Here is a 12,614-nt window from a genome sequence, read left to right as displayed (position 1 = left end):
TGTAGAGTTACATAGAATACAATTATCAACGGTCCCCTACTGAGGCCATGGGCCTTGAGGCTGAACCCCCTCTTGGCTCTACTTATATACGCCACTGAGACGACTGCATATCTCTACATTGGTGAATGAATAATAACTAAGTTCTGTCAAAACACGTTACTAAATATGTTTTGCCAAAAAACACGTAACTAAACATATATGTGAAAACGGCTCGTTTGGGTTGAGAAACGTTGTTCGCTCCTCTATATAAAAAAATTTCTCAACCCAAACGAGCCGTTTTTACACATATATGTTTCTCTACAAGTGGGTTTTCTCGTCATCATTGACGTAACTAAACGTTTTGTGAAAAAACACGTAAATATGTTCTGTCAAAACGTCATTAATATGAATAATTTTCTGTTCCAAATATTACAAAGTCAGGAATAATATATCTTTAGTTTTATAAAGCATATTTCCAATTTGAATTATGAAAGAAATTTTCTAAGAAATAATTAATCTAGTAACTCAGGCGAAACTATTCCAGAGAAGTCTGTCTGTCATTACAACTTTTTGGAATGTTTTTGTTTTAGAAGGTAAAAAGCTTATTCATGTCACGCAATCTCGTGCGGACGACAGTGCGTGCGTGGTTCATATTCAAGGCGGAAACTTTAAAAGTAATGGCTTCCTCTGCACGTGCTTTGTTACTTAAAACTGTCTGGTCTGTAACAGGATCATGTTGTGTAGAGTCGGTTTCTTACTGTCTGGTCTGTAACAGGATATTTGTAAGTCCGTGCTTTGTTACTTAAAACTGTCTGGTCTGTAACAGGATCATGTTGTGTAGAGTCGGTTTCTTTTAAATTCATATTTTAAATAAAAACTAGTTCATTTCTATAACTTTCAAAATGTATTATAATATGATAAAACGTTATCAGAATTATGTATTATAATATGATAAAACGTTATCAGAATTACTTTTGATAAAACTTTAAGATTAAAGTAAAAATAATTGTTTATATCACAAACTTTTTGTTCAACGTTTTTCACACACTAATAAAAATACAAGTTTCGCTTACAGTTATAAGAAAAGCAGGTGTCCTCAGAAAGTACTGGAGTATGTTACCAGCAATTCGTAGATGAAACTGGTTTTATATACTCCTATAATTACAGAAGCTACAGCTCTTACGAACAATAAAACTGATACCACGTCTCGACTACCAGAGGTTTGTTACACAGTAAATCAGAACCCCGTTGATATTGTTAAATACTAGTTTAATGTATAACGTTCGTTTGAAAACACGTGGTAGAAATTAAAATTGAAATAAATACATTTTTATCGGTGGTTCTGGGCGAGTGTGAAAGAAACAATTGAGGTATGAAAGATTTACGTTTTCACCACCAGACACAAGAAAGTACGCGCTCGTGGATATGATAAATATTAATCGATACATTAAAAAGTAATATTTCTAAGTGCGAGAAGTTCCTGATTTAAACTGACTTTAAGTTTGTCCAGTAAATTTTATCTTTTGTCCTGTGATTTTTTATTAGAGCAAGGCCTTTCATATATGGTACAAGAGGGTCTGGTACCCTTATATCTCCATCTTTGGTTTGGAAGTTTTCAAAAATTGCGATCAACATACGTGGTATAGCACAAGCGGTTCCATTCACGGTGTGGACGTGCTTTAAGACTGTCGTGCCATCTGTTGACTGAGTTTCATACTTTATATGCAACCTTCGACTTTGATAATCGGTACAATTCGAAGCACTTGATACTTCTCCATATATACCACGACCAGGCATCCAAGCTTCGATGTCAAACTTCCGGTAAGCCGGAGCTCCCAAGTCGCTGGCAGGCATGTCAAGAAGTCTGAAATGTAGGCCGATTTCCTGAAACAGTGACCTTTGAATTGTCGTGAACTCATCCAACAACTGCTCACTTTCTATACATGTTTCATTAGCGGTCACTCCAAACATCTCCACTTTGGTGAACTGATGAACTCTGCAACATCGAAGAAACGGTACTTATTGGTATAAGCGGTATTGGTATTGATACTTTTATCAACAGTTACTGATTGAAAATTATACATTATTACCAACAGCGGTATTGATACTTTTATTCGTAAGAAGAAAACAACGTTTTGACCTTCCTAGGTCATCTTCAGGTTGAGAAAGAGAGTATAAACAGGTGCGGGATTGTAGGGGGCGTTGCAGGTGGATGTTAGTTTATTATATTAATATAGGTATAAAGGTGTTCCTTTATATTGGTTTAATTTTGGTTTTAGTTGCTGTGTAAGTAGGGCTTCTTTGATTTTACGTTTGTTAAAATTTGTTTCTCTTTTTAGTATCTGGGAGTTTTCTATGGTTATGTTGTGTTTATTTAATTTCCAGTGTTCAAAAACGTGTGAAGATGTTTGTTTGTGTTGGTTTTTTTTTGTTCTTTAAATCTAGTTTCCATTTTTCTGCTTGTTTCTTCAATATAGAAGTCGTGGCAGTTGTTGCATTGTGTTGTATAAATTATGTTGGTGTTGTGTTTGTCAGTGCAGTTTTTACATAGTATGGACTTTAGTTTTGTTTGTGGTTTTTGAATAAATCTGGTGTTTACTGGAAAGTTGTGTTTTGTTACGTTCTTTCCAAATGTTGGTTATTTTTTCGCTGATGTCAGGAACATATGATATACAGCAGTATAAGGTTTTGTAGTTTGTTGTATCTTGGGATTTATTGTTTGTTTGTTGTTGGTCTAAGTGTGTGTGTATAATTTTTTCCATGGTTTTTGATGAAATTTGTTGATGTTGATGAAGTATTGTTTTATTTTGTTTATTTCATTGTTAATTTTATCAGGTGACCATAGTCTTGTGGCTGTGTTTATTTGGTTTCTTAATATGATGAGTTTTTGTTTTATATCATGTACTGAGTCCCAGAGAATGTATAATCCGGTATGGGTTATTTTTATGTTGATTTCTGTTTTGAACTGTGTATCAGATCTAGTGATCTTGAGGTTAAGAAATGCTCTTTGGTTAGTTTGTTCCTGTTCACAAATGAATTTAATGTTGGGATGTATAGAGTTAACGTGGTTGGAAAAAACTAAGTGTGTGTTCTGTAGATGTGAATCCAGCAATTGTATCATCAAGATACCTGTACCAGTATATTGGTGGATGTAAGGCTGAACTGATCGCTTGTGATTTAATTTTAGTCACAAAAATGTTGGCTAGAGCTGGTGATACGAATTCTCCATACCAAATAAACACAGCCACAAAACTATGTTCACCTAATAAAATTAACAATGAAATAAACAAAATAAAACAATACTTCATCAACATCAACAAATATCCTCTAAAAACTGTTGAAAAAATTATACACACACCTAGACCAACAACAGGCAACAATAAATCCCAAGATAAAACAAACTACAAAACCTTATACTGCTGTATATCATATGTTCCCAACATCAGTGGAAAAATAACCAACATTTGGAAAAACTTATAACAAACACAACATTCTAGTAAACACCAAATTTATTTAAAAACCAGGTACAAAACTAAAGTCCATATTATGTAAAAACTATACTGGCAAACACCACACTAACATAATTTATACAACACAGTGCAACAACTGCCACGACTTCTAATTGGAGAAACAGGCAGAAAAATGGAAACTGGATTCAAAGAAGACAAAAAAAAACACCAAAAAACACCACATGTTTTTGAACACTGCAAATCAAATAAACACAACATAACCATAGAAAACACCCAGATATTAAGTAAGGAAACAAATATAAACAAATACAAGATCAAAGAAGCCCAACTTATACAACAACTAAAACCAAAATTAAACCAATATAAAGGAACACTTTTATACCTATACTAATGAATAACCTAACATCCACTTGCAACGCCCCCTACAATCTGGTACCCATTTATACTCTCGTCCTTAAGACACGTGTCTGGCAACAGTCACATTCAAACTCTTTCTTTCTCAACCTGAAGATGACCTGGGAAGATCAAAATATTGTTCTCTCCTTATCAATAATACCCATACCAGCTGTTCTGATACATTGTCACTTCCAGTGGTTTTCATCACGAATCATTACTAGCACATAATAAATCATTGGTTACTTCTCCCTAGTAATTTTGATATCTGTATTATCCTTGTAGAAACATACCTATCTAAATAAAAATAACCATATCCTTATTGTTTTAAATCACTGATAATAAAGTTAGTGTATCTTCATGTCCTGAAAAATATAGGAATTAATTTTATTTAAGTTTATCACAACAAACGTCAAACTATTTAATTTTATCACAACAAACAAACTATGTATATTTGTTACAACAAACATCAATCTATTTCACTTGCCATGTAACATTTCTTGATTAATTTATAATGGCATGATTTCTGGTAGGTTCCTTGACAATTGAATAGAGAAAATATTCCAAATCACTCATGACTACTCCCATGAAAGATGACCAATACACAATTATGAGTTTCAACATTCACATATTACTACAAGTTATCTTTAGTAATATTAAACTTATGATATTTGTTGGGATAAGAAAATGAGAGAGAGCATACATGATGTCAGAATGTTAGGTTAAAAAATGAAAGAAATCTTTATATACGTAGTAAACTGAAAAACTCAACACATTGTAACAACTTGAATTAAAAGATTTAAACTAACCAGCCAAATTACAGGATCCTAAAATGTCTTTCAGCTACACAGCCAATAAATGTATTTCAGTTATATATATATCTGATAGTGTCTTTCAGCTACACAGCTAATAAATGTATTTCAGTTATATATATATATATCTGATAGTGTCTTTCAGCTACACAGTTAATAAATGTATTTCAGTTATATATATATAAATCTGATAGTGTGTAATCTAGAATAACTTCCACCAAAGATACATTTAAGATATATTAACATAGCAGGCTAACAATCATTTTGATTCTGTTAACTTAATGTTGTGAAAAATATTATACTAAAACAGAAATATTAACATACAGACAACAAAATGACCAGTGTATACCAAATGATCTCATCTACAAGAATAATATTTTGTCTTCTATCAAAGTTTAATTACAAATATTTATAACACTGTACAAAAACCTGAAAATTCCTTTCTCCTCTTGTACTGTAGATGTTTCAGCTCTAAAGCAACGGCTCATGGCAGCGAGCTTTTGGGGCAGGTCATTTAAAGAGAGGATTTTGTTTGCAAAAAAAGCTCCAAGGGCCATTTCTGCAGTTCCAGAAAGACACAAGTCCCAACCAAAAGTGGGTTCCAGATGATAAACCTGAAACACAGTATTAAACAGCAACACATTTGTCAATACTGAGTACATCTGTTATAATACTGATAAAGAGTATATGAGTCTTACGTTAAAAGGAACAAATATTTCTATTTCTCAGTTTGGAACATTAGATATCCTACACATTTACAGACAACTATACATAACTAATAAATAATACACCCCAGAGCCATTTATGTGGCAACTAACACTGAAAAAACATATAACTGTCATTGGTAGATTACACTGGATGCAGTTTTTAATCCACTCTTCCTAACCAAAAAGAAATGTACAATTTCTGTTATAAAAGGTACAATATCTGTTTAAAAATGTGAAATGTCTGGTACAAAAGCTACAATGTCTGTGGTGAAAGGTGAAATGTCTGTTATAAAATGTGCAACATCTGTATAAATAGTACTGACATATTAGTTATTACTACAACAACTAGTATTGACATATTAGTTATTACTAGAACAACTAGTATTGACATATTAGTTATTACTAGAACAACTAGTATTGACATATTATTTATTACTAGAACAACTAGTATTGACATATTAGTTATTACTACAACAACTAGTATTGACATATTAGTTATTACTAGAACAACTAGTATTGACATATTAGTTATTACTAGAACAACTAGTATTGACATATTAGTTATTACTACAACAACTAGTACTGACATATCAGTTATTACTACAACAACTAGTACTGACATATCAGTTATTACTACAACAACTAGTACTGACATATCAGTTATTACTACAACAACTAGTACTGACATATTAGTCATTACTACAACAACTAGTACTGACATATTAGTCATTACTAGAACAACTAGTACTGACATATTAGTCATTACTACAACAACTAGTACTGACATATTAGTCATTACTACAACAACTAGTACTGACATATTAGTTATTACTACAACAACTAGTACTGACATATTAGTTATTACTACAACAACTAGTACTGACATATTAGTTATTACTACAACAACTAGTATTGACATATTAGTTATTACTACAACAACTAGTATTGACATATTAGTTATTACTACAACAACTAGTATTGACATATTAGTTATTACTACAACAACTAGTATTGACATATTAGTTATTACTACAACAACTAGTATTGACATATTAGTTATTACTACAACAACTAGTATTGACATATTAGTTATTACTACAACAACTAGTATTGACATATTAGTTATTACTACAACAACTAGTATTGACATATTAGTTATTACTACAACAACTAGTATTGACATATTAGTTATTACTACAACAACTAGTATTGACATATTAGTTATTACTACAACAACTAGTATTGACATATTAGTTATTACTTCCACAGCAAGTATTCACATATTAGTTATTACTTCCACAGCAAGTATTGACATATTAGTTGTTACTACCACAGCTAGTACTGATATATTAATTATCACTACCACAGCTAGTACTGATATATTAATTATCACTACCACAGCTAGTACTGATATATTAATTATCACTACCATAGTTAGTATTGTTATATTAATTATTACTACCACAACTAGTATTGTTATAGTTATTATTTCCACAACTAGTATTGTAATAGTAATTATTACAACTAGTATTGTTATAGTAATTATTTCTACAACTAGTATTGTTATATTAGTTATTACTACCATAGCTAGTTTTGTTATATTAGTTATTTCTACAACTAATGTTGATATATCAGTTATTTCTACAACTAATATTGATATATCAGTTATTTCTACAACTAATATTGATATATCAGTTATTTCTACAACTAATATTGATATATCAGTTATTTCTACAACTAATATTGATATATCAGTTATTTCTACAACTAATATTGATATATCAGTTATTTCTACAACAACTAATATTGATATATTAGTTATTTCTACAACAATTAATATTGATATATTAGTTATTACTACCACAGCAAGTACTGATATATTAGTTATTACTACCATAGCTAGTATTGTTATTAGTTACAACAACTAGTACTGATATATTAGTTATTATTACCACAGTTATTACTGATATATTAGTTATCATTAACACAGTAAGTATTGTTATATAAGATATTACTACCACAGCTAGTATTGTTATATCAGTTATTACTACCACAGCTAGTATTGCTATATTAGTTACAACAACTAGTACTGATATATTAGTTATTACTATGAATGTTTCAGAATACTGAACAGTTTAAGTTACAGTAAAAACCCAACCTGATTTCGTTTCCCTTTCGTGTCCATGCCACATGCTTCTATTGCTGATGGGTGTAATATATCTGGAACAGATACTAAAGTGAATCCTTTAGACAGCAGTCTCTCAACTGAGAAATACAACAGTGCTTGTTCCAGTTGTGCAAGTTCTTTCTTCAAGTAATAACTTCGATGTCCAGTCACCAAACCCAAATTTTCCATCCTTAACATGTCAAGTTTTTGTGCCAGTTTATGGAACTGCTTTGGTTTAAAATGAAATATAGGGGCACTTCCGACAGTCTCAACCTCGACGGGTTGATCAGATGTGTTTTTGAGGACTTTAGGATGTGTTCTGTTAGGAAGTTTAGCAGCTTCTGAGACCAGCTTCTTCTGTAACAGTGTCCAATCAGTTTCTTCTTTGTTTTTAGCATCGAGTCTCCGTTTGATAGCCATCACTTCTCTTATATTACCTGCTGCTTTTCTACACTTGATGCCATGTTCAATATCCTTCGTGTTTTCAGGGTTACACAAGTATTGAAGATCAAGCTCTGGGGGTGCTAAGTAAAATTTGTCATCAATGCTGCTCGTTGAATAATTTCTCAAGCAATGTGGAACAATGTTGGAGGACTGAAGACACTTTGGTAAATGGCAGAAGTGTAAAATATATCTTTTCAAGAAAACATTCATTGTGTCATCTGTTGACCTATCATAAACATAAGAATCAATATTTTGTAAAAGTTAATTTGTAGACATTTTCAATTAATACATTTCTCATCACACTCAGTGACATATTTAAATGTACACAACTTATTACTTTTAAAGACTTTATTGTATCAAAAGCAATAAATAATGTTATGTCACAGGGGTTCAGATTACATTACATGTTTCCTTTTTCTAATATATTAAATAGCAAAACACTACACTTTCAATTTTATGTGAACCTACTGAGTAAAACATTAGCCAAACAAATTACACAAAACATTAATTTAGACCTTGTCAAAATCCATACACAATGTACTTTATATTGTATGAGCAATGTGTCTCATTACTGAGATGGTGCTAGAAGTCTGAAAAGCATGTGTTAGTCTGTAATGGACTACAACATCTACTAAATATTCTTCTTTGGAGAAAAGGCTTAGAGGGTTGTGATGATCCAGGTGGAATCTGTGTGTTTTTCTTATAGCAAAGCCACATTAGGCTATCTGCTGAGTCCACCCACCGAAGGGAATCAAACCTCTGATTTTAGTGTTGTAAATCCATAGACTTACCACTGTACTAGTGGGGGGCAATCCAGGTGGAAAACCATCTGTTTGTGTCTTTAAATCCTGTTAGCAAAACATGCTTCAAAATATTTCCACCAGAAACATGTTCTGGTTTATGAAAGTATCTTAAATTTTTACTGAGGCATTACTATAATTATTCCTGTGTAGGTTATATACTAACAGAGAATTGGTTGTCAAACACTGGCCTTTACCCTCAGGGTACTGCTGCTTTATGAAAACAAAAGTGTAAGGAATCTGTTGTGTATAGTTCATTTCTTCTAATCTGTATATTATTTGCTCAATATTTCATTATGTGTTCTCGTCAGGCTTAGAAATTGTCTCCACTTAAGTACAATAAGTTGTGTTGGAAGAGCATTCTTTCAAACTATACATAAGACAGTTTCTAGTTTAATCAAAATATACATAAGACAAAGTTTCTAATTTAATCAAACTAGACATAAGACAGTTTTTAATTTAATCAAATTAAACATAAGACAAAGCTCCTAGTTTAATCAATCTAGACCTAAGACAAAAAGTTTCTACTTTAATCAAACTATACATAAGACAAAGTTTCTAGTTTAATCAATCTAGACCTAAGACAAAGTTTCTAGTTTAATCAATCCAGACCTAAGACAAAGTTTCTAATTTAATCAATCTAGACCTAAGACAAAGTTTCTAGTTTAATCAATCCAGACCTAAGACAAAGTTTCTAGTTTAATCAAACTATACACAAGACAAAGTTTCTAATTTAATCAAACTAGATAGAAGACAAAGTTTCTAGTTTAATCAATCTAGACCTAAGACAAAGTTTCTAGTTTAATCAATCTAGACATAAGACAAAGTTTCTAGTTTAATCAAACTATACATAAGACAAAGTTTCTAGTTTAATCTTATCTATACAGGGTACTAAAACCAATTTAGGAGTGTTAAAAGTGATGTTATTTTCAGTTAAGGTAATATAACAAATACGTCACCTATACCAGATTATATACAAGATACACAAGAATGAAGTACCATAAATTTTATTGTAAAGTGTAAATATTTATACTGAAGGATTGGCAAGGCTCTAGTAGATTGAAATATATGGAAACAGACAATTATAATTTTTTAAACAATTTTCCCAATTATGGATCAAAATATTTTCTATTTCAAAAAAATCATCAAAAGGAGATTAGTTTACACACTTTGACCAATGATTGCTGGGCTGCCTGATGTGAGGTTGTCATAAGTACAATCTTCATCTATGGTGTGAGATGAAGCAATTTAACATATGTTCACTTCTAATAAAATGTTGACTTTCTAAATATGGTTCAGCCATATATCTTATTAATGTATATTAGTAATTAGCTTTTATTAAAAACACTATTGTACAAAAACAAGGAAGTGAATAATGATGATAAATATACATAAAAAAATGACCAGGATCAAGAAATTAGTTTTGAACCAAATGAAAAACAAAACCTTAGACAGAGAAGATCACTGTTTGAAAATACGGCAATTAGTAGATAACCCATTACTTAATAACCACAGGTTTTAGTAGACAGAATACGGATAACCCATTACTTAATAACACAGGCTTTAGTAGACAGAATACAGATAACCCATTACTTAATAACCACAGGTTTTAGTTGACAGAATACATATAACACATTACTTAATAACACAGGCTTTAGTAGACAGAATACAGATAACCCATTACTTAATAACCACAGGTTTTAGTAGACAGAATACAGATAACACATTACTTAATAACCACAGGTTTTAGTAGACAGAATACAGATAACCCATTACTTAATAACCACAGGTTTTAGTAGACAGAATACTGATAACCCATTACTTAATAACTACAGGCTTTAGTAGACAGAATACAGATAACCCATTACTTTATTATTTAAAACAAATCAAAATAATGGAAATATTTCAATTACTTGGACAGGTGGAATAACTGGAAATAATCAGAAACTTTAATTACAATCAGTTAATTATGTTTGTAAGTTGTTAAAACATGTTGAACACACAACTATTACAGTAATGAAGAATGAGAGAGTAATAACCTGAAACATCAACTTCATTACACTGGATAACAAAACATTTGCTGCTGAGTAATTTAGTCGAACTTGATAGGATTTCAAAGTTGCAGTCAAAATTTATCCTTCACCTCTACAGTTTGAGTTACTTTAATATCTCAATAATTTATTAGCACTATGTAAATTACCAGCAATCAACTCAGTAAAATAAATTTATGCTGTGAAATTAAGTTTATGTGGACAGCTTAATGGGTAAAAGACATTATATATTTTTAACAACTTCAAACAGTGATAGTAATGTATTGGTGTAGGATTACAAATATATTGTTCATTCATGTTACTTGTTCTTGATATAAATGTAGAGAACTTTTCCTATGCTCATATGCTCACCTGCTTAGCCCAGAAATCACAAAACTATCATGTGCTCAGTTTGCTGAAACATTCAAGAAGTCCCTAAATGAGGTGAAGTCAAACATCTCTCTCACTCACCAGTCACTTCATCTTGCTCTGTGCACTGTCAAAACAGTCTCATCGTATACCTCGATTCACACCCAACATATAATCAAATTATACAAAACTTTGTTTTCTTAAAATATCTAGATATAAATTTTTATATTGGTTTTAGAAAATCACTTGAAATGTGTTGTGCTTCTAATTCACGTGAAATGCAAAAAAATAACCCAAACAGTTTCTGCTACATCTATGGAATACATATTATAATTTCACAAAAGAAAAATACCACACACAAGGTAAAGGTAGCTAGCTACCTACCACTGTCATGGGTGTAAAATTGGATCTCACGTGTGTGTTACCAGCTCTATGATTGTAATGCATAGAAATTAAAAAACCTGCCTTGTCTCCAGACGTGACTCAAACTCAAGATATCTGATTCACAATAATAATCTAAGACCAAATATTTAATGATAATGTTACCACATATTTATATAGTAAAAGAAAATTTCCAAAATAAGTAATAAATAAAACACAGGAATGATTTTCTTTCACTGAAATCTTAACTATATTGCTAAGACTCTTAATTCAACATATTTATTGATAAAACTTTTCATACCATTATTGCAGTAACTAGCGATCAACCAATGTCTTACGTAAAGTCTAAACTGAGTGACCTTTTCGAACTAATATGAAATTTAAAACAAATTAGTACGAGTTTTCAGTAAAATCATTATTTAAACACCATTCTATAAACAAATACTACATAATACGCCAACATGTTAAAAATCCACGAAAATATTAACTTCAGAAACTAGCGACACCTACAGTCACAAAATTAAATATTATTTTTTTAACTTTACCATGAAGTAAGCAAATTATTGGAAATCAATAATGTTTTTAGAAAAATAAAAATAAATACACTATATGCGGAAAAATACCATCTACAGTTAACTAGACGCTAATCACCAAAAATAATAATAAACGACAATTTTTCAAAATCTTCCGCTCTAAGCCATCTTAAGATGTATTGTTGACAAATGTACAAATAGACAAAGAAATGCAGTTGAAAGTGGTTGAACAGCAAGTTGAAAAAACTATTTTTCAAAATATTATGCTTGTTAGCCTGTTGATGTTAAGAAAGCGTCAAAGTTGGAGGCTTTGGAATCGAGCGTTGGCTAGGACTGATTGATACTTCTTTTGGTGTCTGGTATGTTACTGTATAGGCGTTGGTAGCGTGTGGTGTGTGTTGAAATCTTAAGGATAAACTTTAATTTGGACAGAAATGTGCAACAATTAAAGTAGGAGTTGTTTGCTGTAACGCTTGCATCCCTGACAGCTTAATTAGATGAGCACCAGTTTCGTCGCGAGTTTGAGACC

General features: G+C 31.2%; 1 protein-coding gene across 2 annotated transcripts; it reads right to left on the bottom strand.

Moving 5' to 3' along the window:
- Window positions 1-970: 970 nt before the first annotated feature.
- SerRS-m (Seryl-tRNA synthetase, mitochondrial) lies at window positions 971-12,060 on the bottom strand. 2 transcript variants are annotated; one of them, XM_076452804.1, is made up of 5 exons: window positions 11,854-12,045; window positions 11,175-11,298; window positions 7,520-8,198; window positions 5,084-5,268; window positions 971-1,975 (listed from the first exon to the last, which is right to left on the bottom strand). In XM_076452804.1, exons 3-5 carry the CDS (start codon window positions 8,180-8,182, stop codon window positions 1,465-1,467), a joined length of 1,359 nt encoding a protein of 452 aa, XP_076308919.1. In that variant the 5' UTR covers window positions 8,183-8,198; window positions 11,175-11,298; window positions 11,854-12,045; the 3' UTR covers window positions 971-1,464. The 2 variants fall into 2 exon arrangements, with proteins under 2 accessions (XP_076308919.1, XP_076308918.1); XM_076452803.1 differs by lacking the exon at window positions 11,175-11,298 and having other exon boundaries at window positions 11,854-12,060.
- Between the last annotated feature and the right edge of the window lie 554 nt (window positions 12,061-12,614).

The sequence above is a fragment of the Tachypleus tridentatus genome, chromosome 9, assembly GCF_004210375.1.
Source record: "Tachypleus tridentatus isolate NWPU-2018 chromosome 9, ASM421037v1, whole genome shotgun sequence".
Classification (NCBI taxonomy): Eukaryota; Metazoa; Arthropoda; class Merostomata; order Xiphosura; family Limulidae; genus Tachypleus; species Tachypleus tridentatus.
Note: the sequence above shows the minus strand (reverse complement) of the source record. Positions and strands in the feature narration are given on the sequence as shown.